At 43.8% G+C, this 18,524-nt stretch overlaps 1 protein-coding gene across 4 annotated transcripts; it reads right to left on the bottom strand.

Annotated features, from left to right (window-relative positions):
- Window positions 1-1,912: 1,912 nt before the first annotated feature.
- On the bottom strand, window positions 1,913-18,408 carry deaf1 (DEAF1 transcription factor). Of its 4 annotated transcripts, none has more exons than XM_011472866.4 (13): window positions 17,973-18,408; window positions 17,514-17,608; window positions 15,680-15,806; window positions 14,799-14,948; window positions 14,134-14,273; window positions 13,966-14,031; window positions 9,486-9,530; window positions 7,976-8,099; window positions 7,769-7,897; window positions 5,762-6,054; window positions 5,587-5,670; window positions 3,380-3,469; window positions 1,913-2,526 (listed from the first exon to the last, which is right to left on the bottom strand). In XM_011472866.4, the coding sequence occupies exons 1-13, from the start codon at window positions 18,163-18,165 to the stop codon at window positions 2,425-2,427; spliced, it is 1,638 nt and encodes a 545-aa protein (XP_011471168.1). In that variant the 5' UTR covers window positions 18,166-18,408; the 3' UTR covers window positions 1,913-2,424. The 4 variants fall into 4 exon arrangements, with proteins under 4 accessions (XP_011471168.1, XP_020557173.1, XP_020557175.1 ...); XM_020701514.3 differs by having other exon boundaries at window positions 3,380-3,466; XM_020701516.3 differs by lacking the exon at window positions 17,973-18,408 and adding an exon at window positions 17,762-17,940.
- Window positions 18,409-18,524: the final 116 nt, after the last annotated feature.

The raw sequence follows: 18,524 nt of genomic DNA, 5'->3' as shown, positions 1-18,524 counted from the left end.
TTTTTGTTTTTAGCTATAAATGAAGTCTTATTTTTCTACTTTGCTACTCCAGTATCATCATTTCTGTCCCGTCTTGGACATTTATTGTCAGAAGCTATGATACTGGTCACCTAATTACGTCCACCTTTTTTAGTACTTTTGCCTTCAGAACTTCCACAGTCCTTGGTGGCAGAGATCCAACAAGGTACTGGAAACATTCCTCAGATAGTTTGGTCCATATAGACATGATAGTATCACAGCTGCTGCAGATTTGTCGTCTGAACATCCATGATGCAGATCTCCCGTTCCACCACATCCCAAAGGTTGTCTATTGGGTTGAGATCTGGTGACTCTGGAGACCGTTTGAGTCCAGGGAAGTCATTGTCATGTCCAAGAAAGCAGTCTGAGATGATTCCAGCTTTATGACATGGCGCCTTATCCTGCTGGAAGTAGCATCAGAAGATGTTACACTGTGGTCATAAAGGGATGGACATGGTCAGCAACATTACTCTGGTAGACTGTGGCGTTGGAACCATGCTCAACTGTGACTAAAGGGTCCAAAGTGTGTCAAGAAAACATCCCCCACACCATGACACCACCACCACCAGCCTGAACTGTTGACACAAGGCCCTACTATCTGAATATGGCATCAGAAATGGAGACTCATCAGACCAGAGGGCCACGTTTTTCCATCTTCTATTGTCCACATTTGCTGAGTCTGTGTGAATTGTCGCCTCAGTTTCTTAGCTGACAGGAGTCACACCTGGTGTGGTCTTCTGCAGCTGTAGTCCATCTGCCTTTAACCCTTGTGCTATCCTATGGGGTCAAGATGACAATTGACGTGTTCTCCCTACCGTGACAAAGGTGGATAAAGGTGGAAAGATTTCATGTAATCCATGGACACCAGTGAAGATCACAAATCATTGAAGAAAAAAGGTTCAGAGCACTGTCTAGTGGGTCTAGATGACCCAACTCCCAACGTTAAAGTGCCTAGGATAGCACAAGGGTTAAGGTTGGATGTGTTGTGCATTCAGAGATGCTCTTCTGCAGACCTCGGTTGGAACCAGTGATTCTATGGGTTATTGTTGCCTTTCTATCAGCTGGAACCAGTCTGGCCTCTGACCTCTGATATAAACAAAGCTTTCCACCCACAGAACTCACTGGATGTTTTCTCTTTTTCTGACCATTCTCTGTAAACTCTAGAAATGGTTGTGGGTGAAAATCACAGTAGATCAGCAGTTTCTGAAATCCTCAGACCAGCCCGTCTGGCACCAACCACCATGTCATGTTCAGAGTCCCTTCAATCACCTTTCTTGTTCTTCATGCTGAAGTTCGGTTTGAACTGCAGCCGATCGCCTTGACCACGTCTACATTCCTAAATGCATTGTGATGCTGCCACGTGATTAGAAGCTTTCAGTAACGAGCAAAGTGTCCAGTGAGTGTATCTGCACACATAATATTAAGAATCTAGACCACAGGAGTCAAAGTCTAGTCCTTGAGAACTGGTGTCCTGCTACTATTGGCAAAACATTTAGATACTCAGCAGCAGATCAGGGAGGGTTTCTGAAAACCCAGCAGATGTCGCCCTCTGTCACACCTGATCTAGACTGTTGTAACGGCTGCTCCATCCATCTTCAGAACCCACAGTCACCGGTTGCTGGAGCCAACCCAGCTACCGTCAGGCAAAGGCGTGGGATTCCCTGAACGGGTCACCAGTCTGCTGCAGGGTCTCACACATTTACATTCAAACATAGGGACTGTGTGTACACGTGCAGGAGGAGAACATGCACACTCCACACAGATAGGACCCCGCCGGGAATCAAACCCCGGCCTTCTTGCTGTGCGAGAGCTCTAAACACTACTCCACTGTGCACTTTATAGCGACTCATTTTCAAATCAAATCAAACTTTGTTATAAAAATCGCTGGTCACGCTTTGAGTATCTCAAGGTGCTTTAGAATGAAAACCAGAGGAACAGACACACAACAGCACACGTCACATGACAGCACATGTCACATGACCGCAGTGTGGACAAGCAAACCAGTTCTGATTGCGTTGTTTAGTCATGCATTTTATGCTTCAATCTCATCAGATGTTGTTTTAATCTGAAATACAGTAAAAAAAAAAAAAAAAAAACACTTGCTGTTGCTGCCAAACTTAAAAAAGTCCAGCAAAAAAAACTAATGTAGGAAATCACTGAAAAAACTGGATCCTGGTGAAGTTTGTCGCTACAGTTTTCAGCTGTTAGGGTGAAGTAGACCCAATGACGACATCTGCAGACCAGGAGACCTGCATTCCTTTGGCGTTTCTGTGACACCTCAAACTCTTTTCAGTTTCCTCTGGGATCAATATCGTTCTAAAAGTATCATTAAGATGTCTCTGTGAGTGCCTCCTGCTGAGGAAATATGAGACAGTCCTCCACTGTTTAGTCCACGGTGGATCTTCTTCACTTCACTTTGTCCATCTCCATGGCTGAGCCTGGCTCCTCCTCCTGGCCAGCGAGGCCCCCTGCTGGCTGACAGCAGGAGTGCTGATGATCTTTCCAGTCCTGCAGACACAAAACCCAGGATCTGTTTTAAACACATCTAGTTAAATTGCAGCCACCAATGACGGCGTGAATATCTAACTTCTACATTTGTTTCCTCTTCTTTGAATTGATCAACAGCTGATCTGCTTTTAACACCCAAACTTAAAAAAAAACACACATGAAAAAAGGTTTATTGGAATTTTAAAGAGGATGTTCTTATTCAGCTGGCAGAAACATTTCCTCTTATGGAAAGCCTCAGTCCACAAACAAGTCTGTCAGAAAAAGGAGAATACCATTCTCTAAAAGTGAAGCAGAAAATGTGCTAATAACAACAACAAAACTGCTAAAAATGAAATATTTACTTCCTTACTTGTTATCTTATTAAATATTGTCAGTAAATAGTCCAGATTATCAACAAAAGTATTGTGGTATTAAAAAAATCATCATTTAGATCAACCTAAAACTTTCAGACCCTAAAACGACTTTTCTTGAAACAATAAGAACTGTGCTCAAATTATTTGTTTTAAGAAATCCTATTTCATACAAATTATTGATGTATAATGTTGTGCTGGGTCACAGCCGACCCCTGAACTGTTGGGTGAAGGCGGGGAAACAGCTGACCGCTCTGTTGCAGGGACACACACTCAGACGAACACCTGGTGACAACTTCTACTAATCCCTCTGCCTATGAGGAGGCACGTTTTTGGAAGCCGGGGATCATGCATGGGGAGAACATTCAAACTCCACGCAGAAAGAAACCAGCTGGGATTTGAACCAGCCGTGCAGCCTCGTGGGTTTGGGATGCACTGTGCACAGGTGGTGCTGTGGTCTCTGCAGGGAAGTGTCAGAGCTCACGCCGCTCGGCATGCAGTACCTTTCTTTGGCAGAAGGTGGAGCAGTAGTTGACTTTGTGACAGCCTGTGCACTCGTTCATTGCCACCCGACCACAGTTCACACACATCTGCTGTGGAGCGCCGACAGGAAACCAGGAGAGTGTGACGGAAAAAGACGTTGATCAATGATCATGACTGATACTGAAATACCAGGTAAATCTGCAACGAGCCGCCATGACAACAGATCAATAACAATCAGTAGAATTTACACTCCTGATCCAAAGCTCAAGACCGCTTCAGAAATGGCACGAATTTGCATTTTGCATGGCAAGATTCGAACAATCACCATTCAAAAGTTCCTAAATGGACTGAAATCAGGAGAACATGCAGGATGGTCCAAAAGAGGGATGTTATTCACCTGAGGAAGTCCTTTGTCAGGCGGCGCTGTGAACTGTAGCTAAGGCTGCATATGAGGACAACTCGTGATAAGCCATAATGGTGATCAATATTGCAATGAAAAAGAACAAATAGCAACACAACCAATATCTTAACTCACATGTGTCCAACTCAAGGCCCGGGGCCAAATGTGGCCCACCATGTTATTTCATGGGGCCTGAGAGAGACATAAACTGTTAGACATATTATTTATGTGTAGCTGCTGTTGTAATTATGCGTTGTTTGCAGGTCTTATGTGTGTATGCAGACATATCGTTGTCATCAAACCATCAGTTGGATCCAACGCTGTGTGCAGCCTTTTTTGGTAAAATGTTACACGTGTCATAAATGTTCTTTCTAGCTCAGTTTTATGTTATTTGTCTTTGGACAGTTTGATCCTTCATTAATGGAGTTATGTGGGTTTTAATAAGCAGACAAAATGTAAAAGGATTCATGCTAAAGTAACAAGCAAACATGTTTTCTATGCAACTGGAATTGTCACTTTAAAACGTTATATTGAATAAATAATGAGTTATTAACATTAAGGAGTGGTTAGGTTTATTTTTCATTACATTTAGTTCCATGTATAAGTTATATCAGTGAAAATGAGTGTCTTAAATTATACTCCAAGTGACCCTCGTCTACATTGGAAGTGAACGTCTAACATTAAAGAGTCCATCCGATTGGTCGAACGGATTCATTTGATTCGTTAAATACTTCGAGCTGCCATAAGATTGTTTTAGCACTTTTAAAGTAACCATTTATTGCAATTTTCGCCATCTTTTGCAATATGCGTATTGCACAGCTTAATATTGCGATATCGATAAATTTGCGATTTATTGTGCAGGCCTAGTCGTCACCACACAGACGAGGACCCCAGTCATGACAGATGAGCAGCATCTCCACATAGACCGCTGCGGTTTGACGGCCTTCCACAACCCCAGACCCCGATGGCTCTTCCTCCATGGTGCTGTGTAAAAAACCTCGACCTCTGTGTCATGGCGGTAGCGTTGGAAACCATCGGGACCATCAAGGTTTCTCATCACAGAAGAGAACTTATTTCCACTTCTGAATGTCCCACGTTTGATGTTTCCTTGCAAAGTCCAAACGGGCCATTTAGTGGCATTGATGGAGACGTGGCCGATATTGAAGTCCTTCTCCTGCAGGTTTAGATCCTCCAGTTCAGTGACGGTGACATCTTTTTGTCATTTGACTTTTTTGCTCCATAACCCTCAGATCTCAAAACCTTTCCAAACTGCGTCCAACCTCAGCAGCGACGCCGTTTTGTGAAAGGCGTTGCTTATGCCGCTCAACAATCCTGCAATGATCAAAGAAGTTGAGCTTTTTTGCCATCAGGAGACTTTGATTCAATAATGAACAGTCCTTTGCATTGAACTTGTTTCAGCTGAAAACATTTCTTCTCCTCATTTTGAAGCTCCATTTAAGCCCAGCTGTGATCATTTTCTTGACTGCTGAGAAGATTTGGATCAGGAGTGTAAAACTGGTTCTCAGTTCAGATGAAAAAAGTCTCCTTTGGTGTCAATTTACAAGATTTACACTAAAAGTGATCTTCAAAAAATAACTCTAGAAAATTAAATTGTTGGAAATATTTTAAATTGTACACTTTGTGTACTTTTCTTGGCTTGTTCCACTTCAACAATATCCGTAACAAAAACCCACAAACAACCAATGCTCTCTTTATGACACCCAGAGAAACCCCCAGCAGCGTATGTGATGGTGGCCTTCAGGTTTCTGTTGTCTGTGAAGTAAAAACCTGCTGCTAGACAAGAGTGCGTTTGTGTGTTTGTCATACGTTGATGATTATCTCTGTGATGTCAGAATTCCTCTTGGCCTCCGAGTCCTCTGGCTGCTGAAATGAGATCTGGTTCTGGTGAGGCTGGTTGGGACGGAACACAGAAGAACACACAGGACGTTGCGGAACATTCTTTGTCGTAACTTTCATTTGGACCTTCAGGGCGTGGCCTCACCTCCTTCCTGACCTCCTGACCCTTGAGGTCTGCGGCCTCTCCTGACGCGCTCTTGGCCTGTTCGATCAGAGCCTTCAGCTGCTGAACGTTGGCGAGCAGCGTGTTGGCCAGCTCCTCCAGATACAGCCACGTGTGCTTCTGCCCATCCCCCCCGGCGGGCTCTGAAGCCCCAGCGGGCGCCACGTCCAGCCCTGTAACCAGTGTTTCCGATGGAGACGCCGCCGCTGTTGACACGGCCACTTTGGCTTGAATGGGCTGAGGAGTCATGGACAACGCAGGCAATGCTGTCAGCACTGGGAAGGAGTGACAGGAGGAGAAATGTTACTGGGAATGACACTGGAAGAGGACATGACGAGCATAAGGTTGGAGCTCATTGACTGTATATAAGAACTGGACTGAATGAGAGTGGTTTACTTCAGGCGCCATTTTTTCATGACACCGCCATGTTGGAGCCAGGCGTCACTGAGGGGTGATTGGTCCGAGTCATTATTTCTCTGGCAACCACTCTCACCAATCAGGAGTGAGCTTGTTGGAAGGCCACACCCCTACCACTGAAACCCGTTACGAGGCAAATGGTGTTTTAGGTTCTTTAAACATGTTCTTGTGGTATTCTATGGATGATGGAGGGCATACATAAAGAAAATTCAAGTTGTTGTGATTCAGGAGTAGATGGAAAAATGCCGTTTGTGGCAGAAAATATGCTGGATGGGCCTCGGTCTCTCTGTTCTGCTCCATTCTGATGCATCCACTTGCAGACAAACAGATCCATGAACGTCTTTGTTTTCCTCGTTTGAGCTGGAATCTGGATCTAAACTGTACGGCTGGATGGCTGCAGTCTTGTTCGCCATTTTTGTTACACCACTAATGTTAGCTTGAGGGTGTGAAGGGCTGTAAGCTAGTGGGAGAATATAAACAGGTGGAGGACTAGAAGTGGGGCGGGCTTGCTCAGTGCCAACAGTCCAGTCCACAACTTAGAGATGAATTTCTAAGGAAATCCTGCCGCTCTGTAGAAACTATGTCTTAGAAATCAACAGTTTTATTCTTCCATTTTGGCTAAAACTGCATAATCATCATTAAAAGACCACTGGGAACTTTGACAAAAGGTCAAAAGCTGATGGGAGTGGGACTTTAACTGTAGAGGCGTTGCTCTTTGGGCTTCACGTTGACGTTTCTGCAGTTTCCATTGATTTCTGACAGAAGACTAAAGTCCTGAAGAAGAAAATGTCAGACCTATTATAGTACAAGAGGAAGTTGTACTCAGGTAAAAGAATTATTTTGTCAAAATAATACTCAAACACTAGTATACGTTTTTCTTGACTCTCTTTGATGTCTAATTAATCTGTAAACCTCATAAGAATAAAAGTATTGGTGTAATTTATTCTCTCCTTGAATTTAAACTGAACCAAACACATGTTGTATTTAAAAAAAACAACTTACACTGAAATCCATGTAGTCAGTTATTTCAGAGACGATGGTGACTTTGTCTTTGATGAATGGAGACAAACTATCCAGAGCTCTGAATTTTAAGGCAATTCAGACCCTTTTTTTTCTTTTTTAAATAGCAAACAGCAGTTTTACCAAAGTAAAAACCTAATAAAAATGAACATTTTATGGATTCACAGTTATGAATCCACTGTATTCTGATGATAAAAACCTGGATAAAACCTGGTAAATTCAAATACAACTCAAACTACTGAAAGGTCTTTTTAAATGCAGTGCATTGTGTTTTACATTCGCCACTGATGCACACTGGCTTTATACGGATTTCTGGGAAATGCCCAGGACAGTTGTGGATTGAATCCCCCCCAACAAAAAGGTGAACGCCCCCTCTGGAGCACTAAACAGTGAGGGAATTTGAGCTCAACTCCTGGTGAAGAAATGCTCAACATTCGATCGATGTGTGAAAACCTGAGACTTGATTGGATGAAGAGCGTCATCCTGAGCAGACAGGATGTTGACAACAACCTCGTTTAAGGCAGATGATGCTGTTCGAGTGAGGGTCCACACCTGCAGTGCCACCATAAACCTCGCCCTGAGCCGAACCGTCCGAGATGATGGCGGCGGCGTCGCCCGTTGGAGCTCGGTCAAACGTCAGGGTTTCTGAGGCGGTGAACTGTCCAGATGGAGACACCGTGACTGTGGGATAACAGCAGCTGTGTCAAGCACCTTTCAAATTCCTCCAATCAGACGTCTGTCCAGTGTCATGTGACCTACATGTAGCTGCAGGGCTCAATGTGATGTTCTTTAAGGATGGAAGCTCCTTTTTTGTGGGGATGACTGGAAGATCTGAGTCTTTCTTACGTCTCTTGTATGGAACAAAAAGGCGAACTGGACCAGTCTGCACCAAGAGAGCGCACAAATGTCAGAAAAGTAAAGACAAGAACACAAGAACACATGTCAGAGGATTTATGAATATTACAAAACCCATGATGTGGGAAAACGTGACATTGCATCTGTGTTTGGCCTGCGCTGCTTCTGTGATGGCTCCACTACAGAAACTAACGTCTCCTTTTCTTCATTTTTACGTAACTTTTTAGAAAAATGGTACGTCAGGTAGATGATGTGCTGAACTAACATTCCCATTGTACTGCCATAACTCTTTCAATTCTTAAATCTGTATTTGCAGCCAAGACATTTTTAATAGCAGTTCAATCGGATTTCCAGAAAAATCCAGTCTGAATATTTGTGACGTCCAGGATCACTGATTCACGGTCTGGTATAGTAAAAATACACTTCAGTCTATGTAAATATGCCACTAACTTTGCAGAACAATGTTGGAAATAAAATAAACTATATGTGTGAAGGTCACTGAAAAGTGAATACACTTTCAAAATAAAGTGTCAGTGAAGGTTTTCATTTTCAAAGTAAAACTATCAAGTGTTTATTGCATTTGAAAAAAATAAGACTGAAGTTACATTTACAGAACGAGTTTGAAAAACTGATTTAGTTCTAAATATAATTGACGGTATTAATAAAAAATATATTGAATATGACAGTAAGAATATGACAAACGTCTTGTGATTAATCATGTGACGTCATGTGACAGTCTGCTGGCGTGATGGAGAATCCGTACCAGAACCAGTCTGTAAAATGTTCATCTGAAGTCTTTTGTTGGTTTTTCCACTAAAGATGAAAAGAGTCGGTTTGTAAAACATGGAAACACTGTAGTTAGTTAAAATGAAAGAAAGTTTTTTTCATTTATTCTATTTTTATTGAGGTTTTATTGTGTCTTCATTTATCTTCATGGAGAACATTTTCCGGATTGGTTCTAAAAGGATCCAAAGCTGCAGTGATGTTTAGGTTTTGTTTACTGCTGAAGTTAACCAGGAAGTTGACAGAAAAAGATGTTTGAAGTGTAACTTTGTTCAAAGTCATCAATGTGTTGTTGATTCTGATCTAAATAAAGGTAGAAATGAAGCTGAATAAATACTTATTATTTTAATGTTCATACATCCTGTAAAAAGACACACATATAACAACTATTCAAGCAGAAGTTTTTCTAATAAATAATTGTGGTTCGATCTGAGAATCTCTGGTCTTGATTCATGAATGGAATCCGATCACCATCTAAATAATGATCCACAGCCCAAGTGTGTTTCTAAGGATGGCTGTTCAGCTTGTTAGAATCTAAAAGCATTTCTGATTCATTCAAACACACAATTGACTTTTCTCTGAAGGACTTTGCTAGAACCCCATTCCTGTGAAAAGAAGAACCAGCTTTTACCATGCTGATGTTTTCTGCTGCCAGGGGATTTTCCTCCTTCAAGGACTGTGGAGAGGGGAGAACACAAACCACATAAACATAGGCTCACAAACGTAATTCCAATTGTTCAACTGTTAGGATCTTCTTCGTCTTTTTTTCCTTTCACGGGTTTATTATTTCCTGCTTTTTCCTTTACAGCTTTTTGTCCTCTTTGTTTTTAATCTTGTTGAGTGCAGCACCTGTAACACTCAACACTTTATAGTTTCCAACAGTTTATTTAAACGTGTTCCTTCCCGACCTCTGGGCTTGTAGCATCTCTTTTTGACCCCCCCCCCCCAAAAATCCTATTTTAGGTATTTGTAAATATGTCTGTGGAAGATCACAAATGTGAAGCAAGATTTACAATAAATATGAGGATTGACATTAGAGTAACTTTGGGAATGTGTTATTAAGTTCATCCAAATAAATGTACAATGTGTGGTAATGCACCCTCCTCTGAATACAAGGATTCTGTCAGTTCTTCAGCTTCATGTGGATCACTCTGCAGTAAGATGATGGGTGATAATGTCAGATCAGTGCAGAAAACTATTTGTTCAATAACAAAAGTTCACCTCACTAATTCATAATGTATGGTAACCCTGGTTTCAATGACAGAGGTCAAAAGGTTTCCTGCAGGTCTTCAGCAGGTTTGCACTGTAGCTGCTGTTTTGGTCCATTCATCCATGCAGATCTTCTCAAGAGCTATGATGTTTTGGGGTTGTTGCTGGAAAACACAGACTTTCAACTCCCTCCACAGATTCTCTATTGGATTGAGGTCCAGAAACTGGCTGGAACACATCCATCCATCCATCCATCATCCATCCATCCATCAATCATCCCTCCATCCATCCATCATCCATCCATCCATCCATCCATCATCTATCCATCCGTCCGTCCATCCATCCATCCATCATCCATCCATCCATCCATCATCCCTCCATCCATCCATCATCCATCCATCCATCCATCCATCATCCCTCCATCCATCAATCATCCATCCATCCATCCATCATCCATGCATACGTCCATGCATACACCCGTCCATCTGTCCAACCATCCATCATCCATCCATCAATCAACCCATCCATCCATCCATCCATCCATCCAATCAACCCATCCATCCATCATCCATCCATCCATCCAACCATCCATCCATCATCCATCCATCCGTCCGTCCGTCTGTCCATCCATCATCCATCCATCCATCCATCCATCCATCCATCATCCATCCATCCATCCATCCATCCATCATCCATCCATCCATCATCCATCCATCCATCATCCATCCATCAATCATCCATCCATCCATCCATCCATCATCCATCCATCAATCATCCATCCATCCATCATCCATCCATCCATCATCCATCCATCCATCATCCATCCATCATCCATCCATCAATCATCCATCCATCCATCATCCATCCATCCATCCATCCATCATCCATCCATCAATCATCCATCCATCCATCCATCATCCATCCATCCATCCATCATCCATCCATCCTTCCATCCATCATCCATCCATTCATCATCCATGCATACATCCATGCGTCCATCCGTCCATCCATCACCCATCCATCCATCCATCCATCATCCATCCATCCATCCATCCATCCATCATCCATCATCCATGCATACATCCATCCATCCATCATCCATCATCCATGCATACATCCATCCATCCATGCATACATCCATCCATCCAACCATCCATCCAGCCATCCATCCATCAGCCATCCATCCATCCAACCATCCATCATCCATCCATCCATCCTCCATCATCCATGCATCCATCCGTCCATCCGTTCATCCGTCCATCCATCCATCATCCATGCATACATCCGTCCATCCATCAATCATCCATCCATCATCCATCCGTCCATCCATCATCCATGCATACGTCCATGCATACACCCGTCCATCTGTCCAACCATCCATCATCCATCCATCAACCCATCCATCCATCCATCCATCCAATCAACCCATCCATCCATCATCCATCCATCCATCCAACCATCCATCCATCCATCCGTCCGTCCGTCTGTCCATCCATCATCCATCCATCCATCCATCCATCCATCATCCATCCATCATCCATCCATCCATCATCCATCCATCAATCATCCATCCATCCATCCATCATCCATCCATCCATCCATCCATCATCCATCCATCATCCATCAATCATCCATCCATCCATCCATCATCCATCCATCATCCATCCATCCTTCCATCCATCATCCATCCATCCATCATCCATCCTTCCATCCATCATCCATCCATTCATCATCCATGCATACATCCATGCGTCCATCCGTCCATCCATCACCCATCCATCCATCCATCCATCCATCATCCATCCATCCATCCATCCATCCATCATCCATGCATACATCCATCCATCCATCCTCCATCATCCATGCATCCATCCGTCCATCCATCCATCCATCCATCCATCATCCATCCATCCATCATCCATGCATACATCCGTCCATCCATCATCCATCCATCATCCATCCATCCATCCTCCATCATCCATGCATCCATCCGTCCATCCATCCATCCATCCATCATCCATCCATCCATCATCCATGCATACATCCGTCCATCCATCATCCATCCGTCCATCCATCATCCATCCATCCATCCAACCATGCATACATCCATCCATCCAACCATCCATCCAGCCATCCATCCATCAGCCATCCATCCATCCAACCATCCATCATCCATCCATCATCCATCCATCCATCCTCCATCATCCATGCATCCATCCGTCCATCCGTTCATCCATCCATCCATCATCCATCCGTCCATCCATCATCCATCCATCAGCCATCCATCCATCCGTCCGTCCATCTTTCCATCCATCATCCATCCATCCATCCATCCAACCATCCATCCATCCATCATCCATCCATTCAACAACCATCATCCATGCTTACATCCATCCATCCATCATCAATGCATACATCCATCTATCCATCCATCCATGCATACATCCATCCTTCCATCCATCATTCATCCATCCATCATCCATGCATCCATCCGTCCATCCATTATCCATCCATCCATCCAACCATCCAACCATCCATCCATCCATCATCCATCCATCCATCCGTCCATCATCCATCCTTCCATCCATCCATCATCTATCATCCATGCACCCATCCGTCCATCCATTATCCATCCATCCAACCATCCATCCATCCGTCCGTCCGTCCATCCATCATCCATCCATCCATCCAACCATCCATCATCCATCTTTCCATCTATCATCCATCCATCCATCATCCATGCATACATCCGTCCATCCATCCATCCATCCATCCATCCATCCATCATCCATCCATCCATCATCCATCCGTCCATCATCCATCCATCCATCCATCCATTCCTTAATACAGATCAGTCATTTCCCAGTCCCAGAGCATGACGGTCCACCCCCATGCTTCATAGTGGGTATGGTGTTCTTCAGCATTCTTTTCTTCCAAACAATCACGGGTCCTGCCACACAAGTACTGGTTTAAGCAGGGGGACCTTTGAAGCTTTGCCGGATTTGAATCCATGAGTTCATGCGTTACTATAGTAACTTTTGCTCCTGTGGTTCCAGCTCTTTTCACATCTTCAGCCAGTTCTTCTGTGTAGTTCTGAGCTGTTTCCACACTGTTCTCTGGATGATTTTCTACCCCACCAGGTAAAATCTTGCAAGCAGTTCCAGGTGGAGGGAGATCATCAGTGATGTTGTACTTCTTCCATTTCCTAATAATTGCTTTAACAGTCAACTTGCCTGCTTCTTTTTGATTGCTTCATCCCAGTTGGGGTTCAGGTCTACAATCTTGCCCTTGGTGTCCTTTGACAGCTCTTTGGTCATGATGGAGAGGTTGCAGTCTGACTGTTTAAAGCTGTAAACAGGTGTCTTTGAGACAGATAACCAGTTCAAACTGGAGCCATTAGTACAGGTAACCAGTGGAAGATGGAAGAGCTTCTTAAATTAAAAGAAACATGTCTGTGAAGATTGAATTATTGATCGTTTGTAGGAGATGCTTATTTTCTGCTCCAATTTAAAAATATATTCTTAAAAATCACTCAAAGTGATTTCCTGGATTCTTTTTCTAAATCCTAGGTGCTGATAGTTTTAGAATTCCCATTTGTAAACCTTCACATCTGTGAATCTCCATATTTACAAAACCTCTGGCAGGATTTTATCTCGGTAGACTGTTTCACTTTGGCAGTACTGACCATAAAAGAGTCAAAATTACCCCCTTTGTTTGTTATTTTTCCGTTGCTCCTTTTCATATTCTCAGTTTTTAAGGACAAAATTCTGTTTTTTTACAATTTATTTTTTCCTACTTTTGCACAGTCAGTCATTTCCCTTTCAAGCTTCATCACCTATTTTATTTTTTACCCATTAGTTACTGATCTCCTGCATTAACCAGAACCAACCTTGTTGACTCACCGGTGTAAGATCATCACAACAGGCTAAACAGGTACAGGAGGCAGCGTGAGGGTTAAGGATCCTCTCCTAGAAACAAACACACACACACTGAAGACCAGCGTCTTACGCTGCAAACAGACAACAGGAAGCCTCTAGTATTGACTTGGGCAGAGCAGAGCGTCACAGAACCTGTATGAGACACAGCAGAGGTCTGCCGGCGTATCTGATGCTTCTCTTCCAGTCTTTGCTGCTCGCTCTGCCTGACAGAGCCTCAAACTCTGTAGGAGTGAACCACTGCTGGTTGTGTTTAATGCAGCGACCTTTGCCACCTACAAAAAAGACAAAAATCAATTTGTTTAAAAAGCAACTTTACTGCTGTCCGTGCTGACATGCTTTTAGTTTTAAAAACGCTTTGACCAGTCATTTTATCCCATCTCTAAACCTTTTCTTTCATTTATTGTTGATATAAATAGTACTAAAAAACACTTTAAGCTGCATTTTAGATTCATCAAAATCTAGATCTGTGCTAAGCACAATAAGCGTCAGGCTGAACTCCACAGGCAGCCCCGCCCACTCTACTGTCTTAAGCCTTAACCTGGTCTAAAGTCCCAGCAAGGCCTGCTGGGTAGAAAATGACCCGTCCCTTTGCTTCAACTGTCTTTAAACTACAGCAAAACCAGTTTTTATTATCCGACTGATTCAACACACAGGAGACAATTTTTTCTTCTAGTAAACAGAAAAACACTGAAAATCCGAGCTAAGGACCGTCTGCGTTGGCGCTGAAAGAACTTTTGATCAGAAAAAATTGTTGGCAGATCAACTTGAAAGCTTCCCAGAGTGAAGCCAACAATCACCTGATCCCAGGCGAAGCTTGTGCAGAACCCCGCTGGTGTTCCTGCAGCGGACCGGCAGCTCGTTGTTGTACACCGAAGGGTCCCAGTTGTACTTGGAGCAGGAGTCCTTGTCCTGGGGTGGAGTCAGGGGGGTCGTTGGAGTCTGAGGGCCTGGAGCAGACATTGAAAGTGCGTAAGGTTTTTATTCTTAAGCGATTAAGCGTTAAGCCTTAGTCACATACACTTGTTTGAAGGGGGGGTCGACCTGCAGGTTTTTGGGTGGTCCAGGCCAGCCAAGGGTCATAGAGAGGAGGGGCTGCATTTTAAGGGGACTACAGGTGTGTCTAGTGCCCTTGAGGCTGACACGGCCTCAATAGACGTCATGAAAATGGAACGTATCATTGTTGTGCCCGTGGTCAGTGTCACGTATTTGTAAGGACGTTGATCGCACTTGTGAAGTGGGGCGATGCTATGGCCTGAGGCCCCACTCTAGTCGTCACTAAGGTTCACCACTGGCACCTGGCTGACAGCACAGGGTGTGCAGACAATACACATGGTGTAGGATGCCAATAGGACGTCCAGACAAGCTACAATCAGATAATCTCCTTATTTCTAATAGTCGGGCTGCACACAAAAGAATCGGGGGGAGTGAAAAAAAATGCTTATGACTTCTCACCTACTTACACTTACATAGTACAGCAGGCCTGCAGGAAAAATGTGCATGAACTTTTTTCGCTCTAAAGGCTCACCATGCAATCTACAACCATGCTATGTGGTGCAGGCCACCTGAGCGTCACCCGCAGGCAGCCCGTATCCACCCACAAGGGGGGTTGTTGCTGGAATCCTAAAATACTTGGGAAAAGGCCAGATCTCTTCCAGATCAGATGACTACAAAGATGCACCTGCTGTGATGCTGGCAGCAGACTTCAGTCCAGCAGCTTCTACGATGCTGCCGTCAGTGTGAACCACAATCAGAGTCGCCTTCTGAGCGCTGAGACCTTCACCCAGCTGGAGAGTGGTCCTGTTGTTCTGTCAGCACACAGACACACAACAGTTTAACAGTGGGAGGACATTCAGGTCCAGAGAAAAGACAAGAAAAATCCTCAACATTGAAGATCTCTTCTGATCATCCTTTCATTTATTTTTTAAGTGTGTCCACTGGTCTTTTGGTTATGATTATACAGCTTTAAGCCAGACTGGTGTAGCTCTCTAAGACATAGTTTCTGCAGAGTGGCAGGAGTTCATTAGAAATTCCCCTCTGAGTTGTGGGTTGGAACGTTGGCGCAGAGTAAGCCCGCCCCCTTTCCCATTAGTTACTGACAGCTCGGAGAAGGGAGCATGTGGGCCACCCAGCATGATTTCTGTCACAAAGAAGATCTGCTCCCGATTCACAATTGGAAGGAAGAAAAAACTCAAAAATCGCTTCTGATCTTAATTGTCTTTCTCTATGTCCTCCAGCATCAGAAAATGCCACAGAAAGCTGTTAAAAACACAAACCAAAACCCCTTTTTATTTGAGTGGGTCTTTGCTTTTGCCTATGGTCTGTTCTTAACCTCATACAGAGAGTTACTGAGGCTCTGTAGGTGGAAGGTTTCCAGACTCCTGTACAGTTAGACGTAACAAAGTTATAAATATTCAGAACAATATATCAAATCCATCATCACGTGCCAACATTGAATATACAAACACATAGATGAAGACCAAAAATAACACACAAAGGAAAAAAGACAACACTCTCAAAAATACAAAGAAAATGTGAAGATGCAACTGAAAAAGAAAACAAACTGATGAGAATAAATACGCTGCTGTGGGATAAAAGCCTGTCAAAAGCACAGTGGTGGTAGTATAATGGTTTAGGCCTGCTCTTCTGCATGTGTATTTCAAAGCTGAGCAGGCATAAAAACATTGTATTAATAATGTCAATTTTAGGAGGAAAATCCTGGTGAATCATCAGTCTGTAAATCGTATGATATTAGACTGAAACATCTGGTTGACGTTACAGGAAACATCAAGGTGGGCGTTTATTTTTGCAGGATCCGACCCCCTTAAAGAATCCTCATGAAGGGACAAAAGTACTAATCTAACATTTGCCAGGTGAACATAGACCCACCAGGGGACTCATCCTGATGGGTTGTTTTCTTGGCTGTTGTATGTAGGGGTGTATTGATTGATCGACACAATCGATTTCTATTCCTGTGATCCAACCAGATCAATCTGTTTGAGGCAAGTCTGGATTCTTTGGATGTGGACTGCACTTTAGGAAACTAACATGTGAATGGATTTGACATTCATTCTAGTTTACTTGTTTGTTTGGACACAGATTTCATTTATACCTGACTATCTAGAAGAAATACAGGAATCTGGAAAACCTCACCAGCACTGGTTATTACCAGGTATTTCTCTCTGAGTCACACTGGTTGATTGATACTTTTATTTATGCCACAATGGGGAAATTCTTCTCCGCATTTGACCCATCCATCTCCTGGGGGAGCAGTAGTTTTGGATAAAGATGTTCTGGATCAGGGAATCGGATCGATCAAAATGAACCAAAATCAGAAGTATATTGAATCAGCGACCACACCTTCTGGTGTAAATCGTTGTAAAAATGATTTGTTAATTGTATGTTTTCTGATCCCACTGTGTGTTCCGGTGAACCCCCCCACCCCCCAGAGTGTGAGGTTATTGTAATGTCTTGACCTCATCCAAACTTGCTGGAACAAAGCAGATGTGACCTACCAGCATGTGCTCAGACAGGGCTGCTGATGCTGCCACTGTAGTGGTGAAAACACTGTCCTCTGTGGTCTGAACATCTGCATGATCCGCTGTCACCTCTGATCAACAACACAAGTGGAAAAGAATTCACAATGAAAACCATCACATCACAATCTATCATTATTAAATGCTTACAACAACTATTTGAATTGGTTCATTCATTTGACCCACTCAATGTGTACACATGTCCCAAATATGGGTGGATAGTTCACCTAAATCTCTCCCCTGTATCGCATACAGACTCAGACTAATGTCTGCCACCGCTGACGATGACAACAACAAAGGCTCTGAATTCTCCATTAGAGCAGTAAAGCTTTCCTCTTGCGTTCTACGCTAACGAAACTACGGCGATATTATTTTCACGCTGCGTTTCCTTTTTCCCACTGCACGTGAAGGCCGTCCTAAACGGCGCGAGCCCGCTACCTGAGTACGAAGCCTCGTCTGAGTTCGGCATGGACTCGGCTCCGATGTCGATGTTTCCCGGTTCGGGCATCACAGCCATCGTTGCGACTTCGGCCTCCGACTCCGTTTCGGAGCCCACTCCCTCCACCGGCGGCCCGATGATGGGCGGTTCAACCAGCCCGAAAGCCTTCGTCGCCGAGTCTGCCTCCTCCATGTCTCCGCCGAAACGACAATAGCCGAGAATGACCGAGCGAAAACACGACGCACGGAGCAAGCCGAGCTTACCTCTGGACGAACCGGAAAGCAACCACGGATATGGAGCCTGCACCGGTTCTCCAGAAACAAGTCCAGATTTAGAAAAAGCGTAAATCGATTAGGCCAGCGGGAACGGGGCCTGCTGTTGTTTGTTAGCAAGAAGCCTGCTGAGAAGATACTCCGGAAAATGCCGGAAAAACACGAGCTCCACCGAAGGCGAAGCACGAACATCACGCCTACATAATCGGAATTCAAAAATGAGCGCAGCAGTATTAACCAAGTTTATTTTTACAAGCAGAAGCACTAAAATAGAACGAT

Source organism: Oryzias latipes, chromosome 6, assembly GCF_053564925.1.
Source record: "Oryzias latipes strain Hd-rR chromosome 6, Olatipes_Hd-rR_3.1".
NCBI lineage: Eukaryota > Metazoa > Chordata > Actinopteri > Beloniformes > Adrianichthyidae > Oryzias > Oryzias latipes.
The sequence above is the reverse complement of the archived record's forward strand: the minus strand, read 5'-3'. Positions and strand labels throughout refer to the sequence as shown.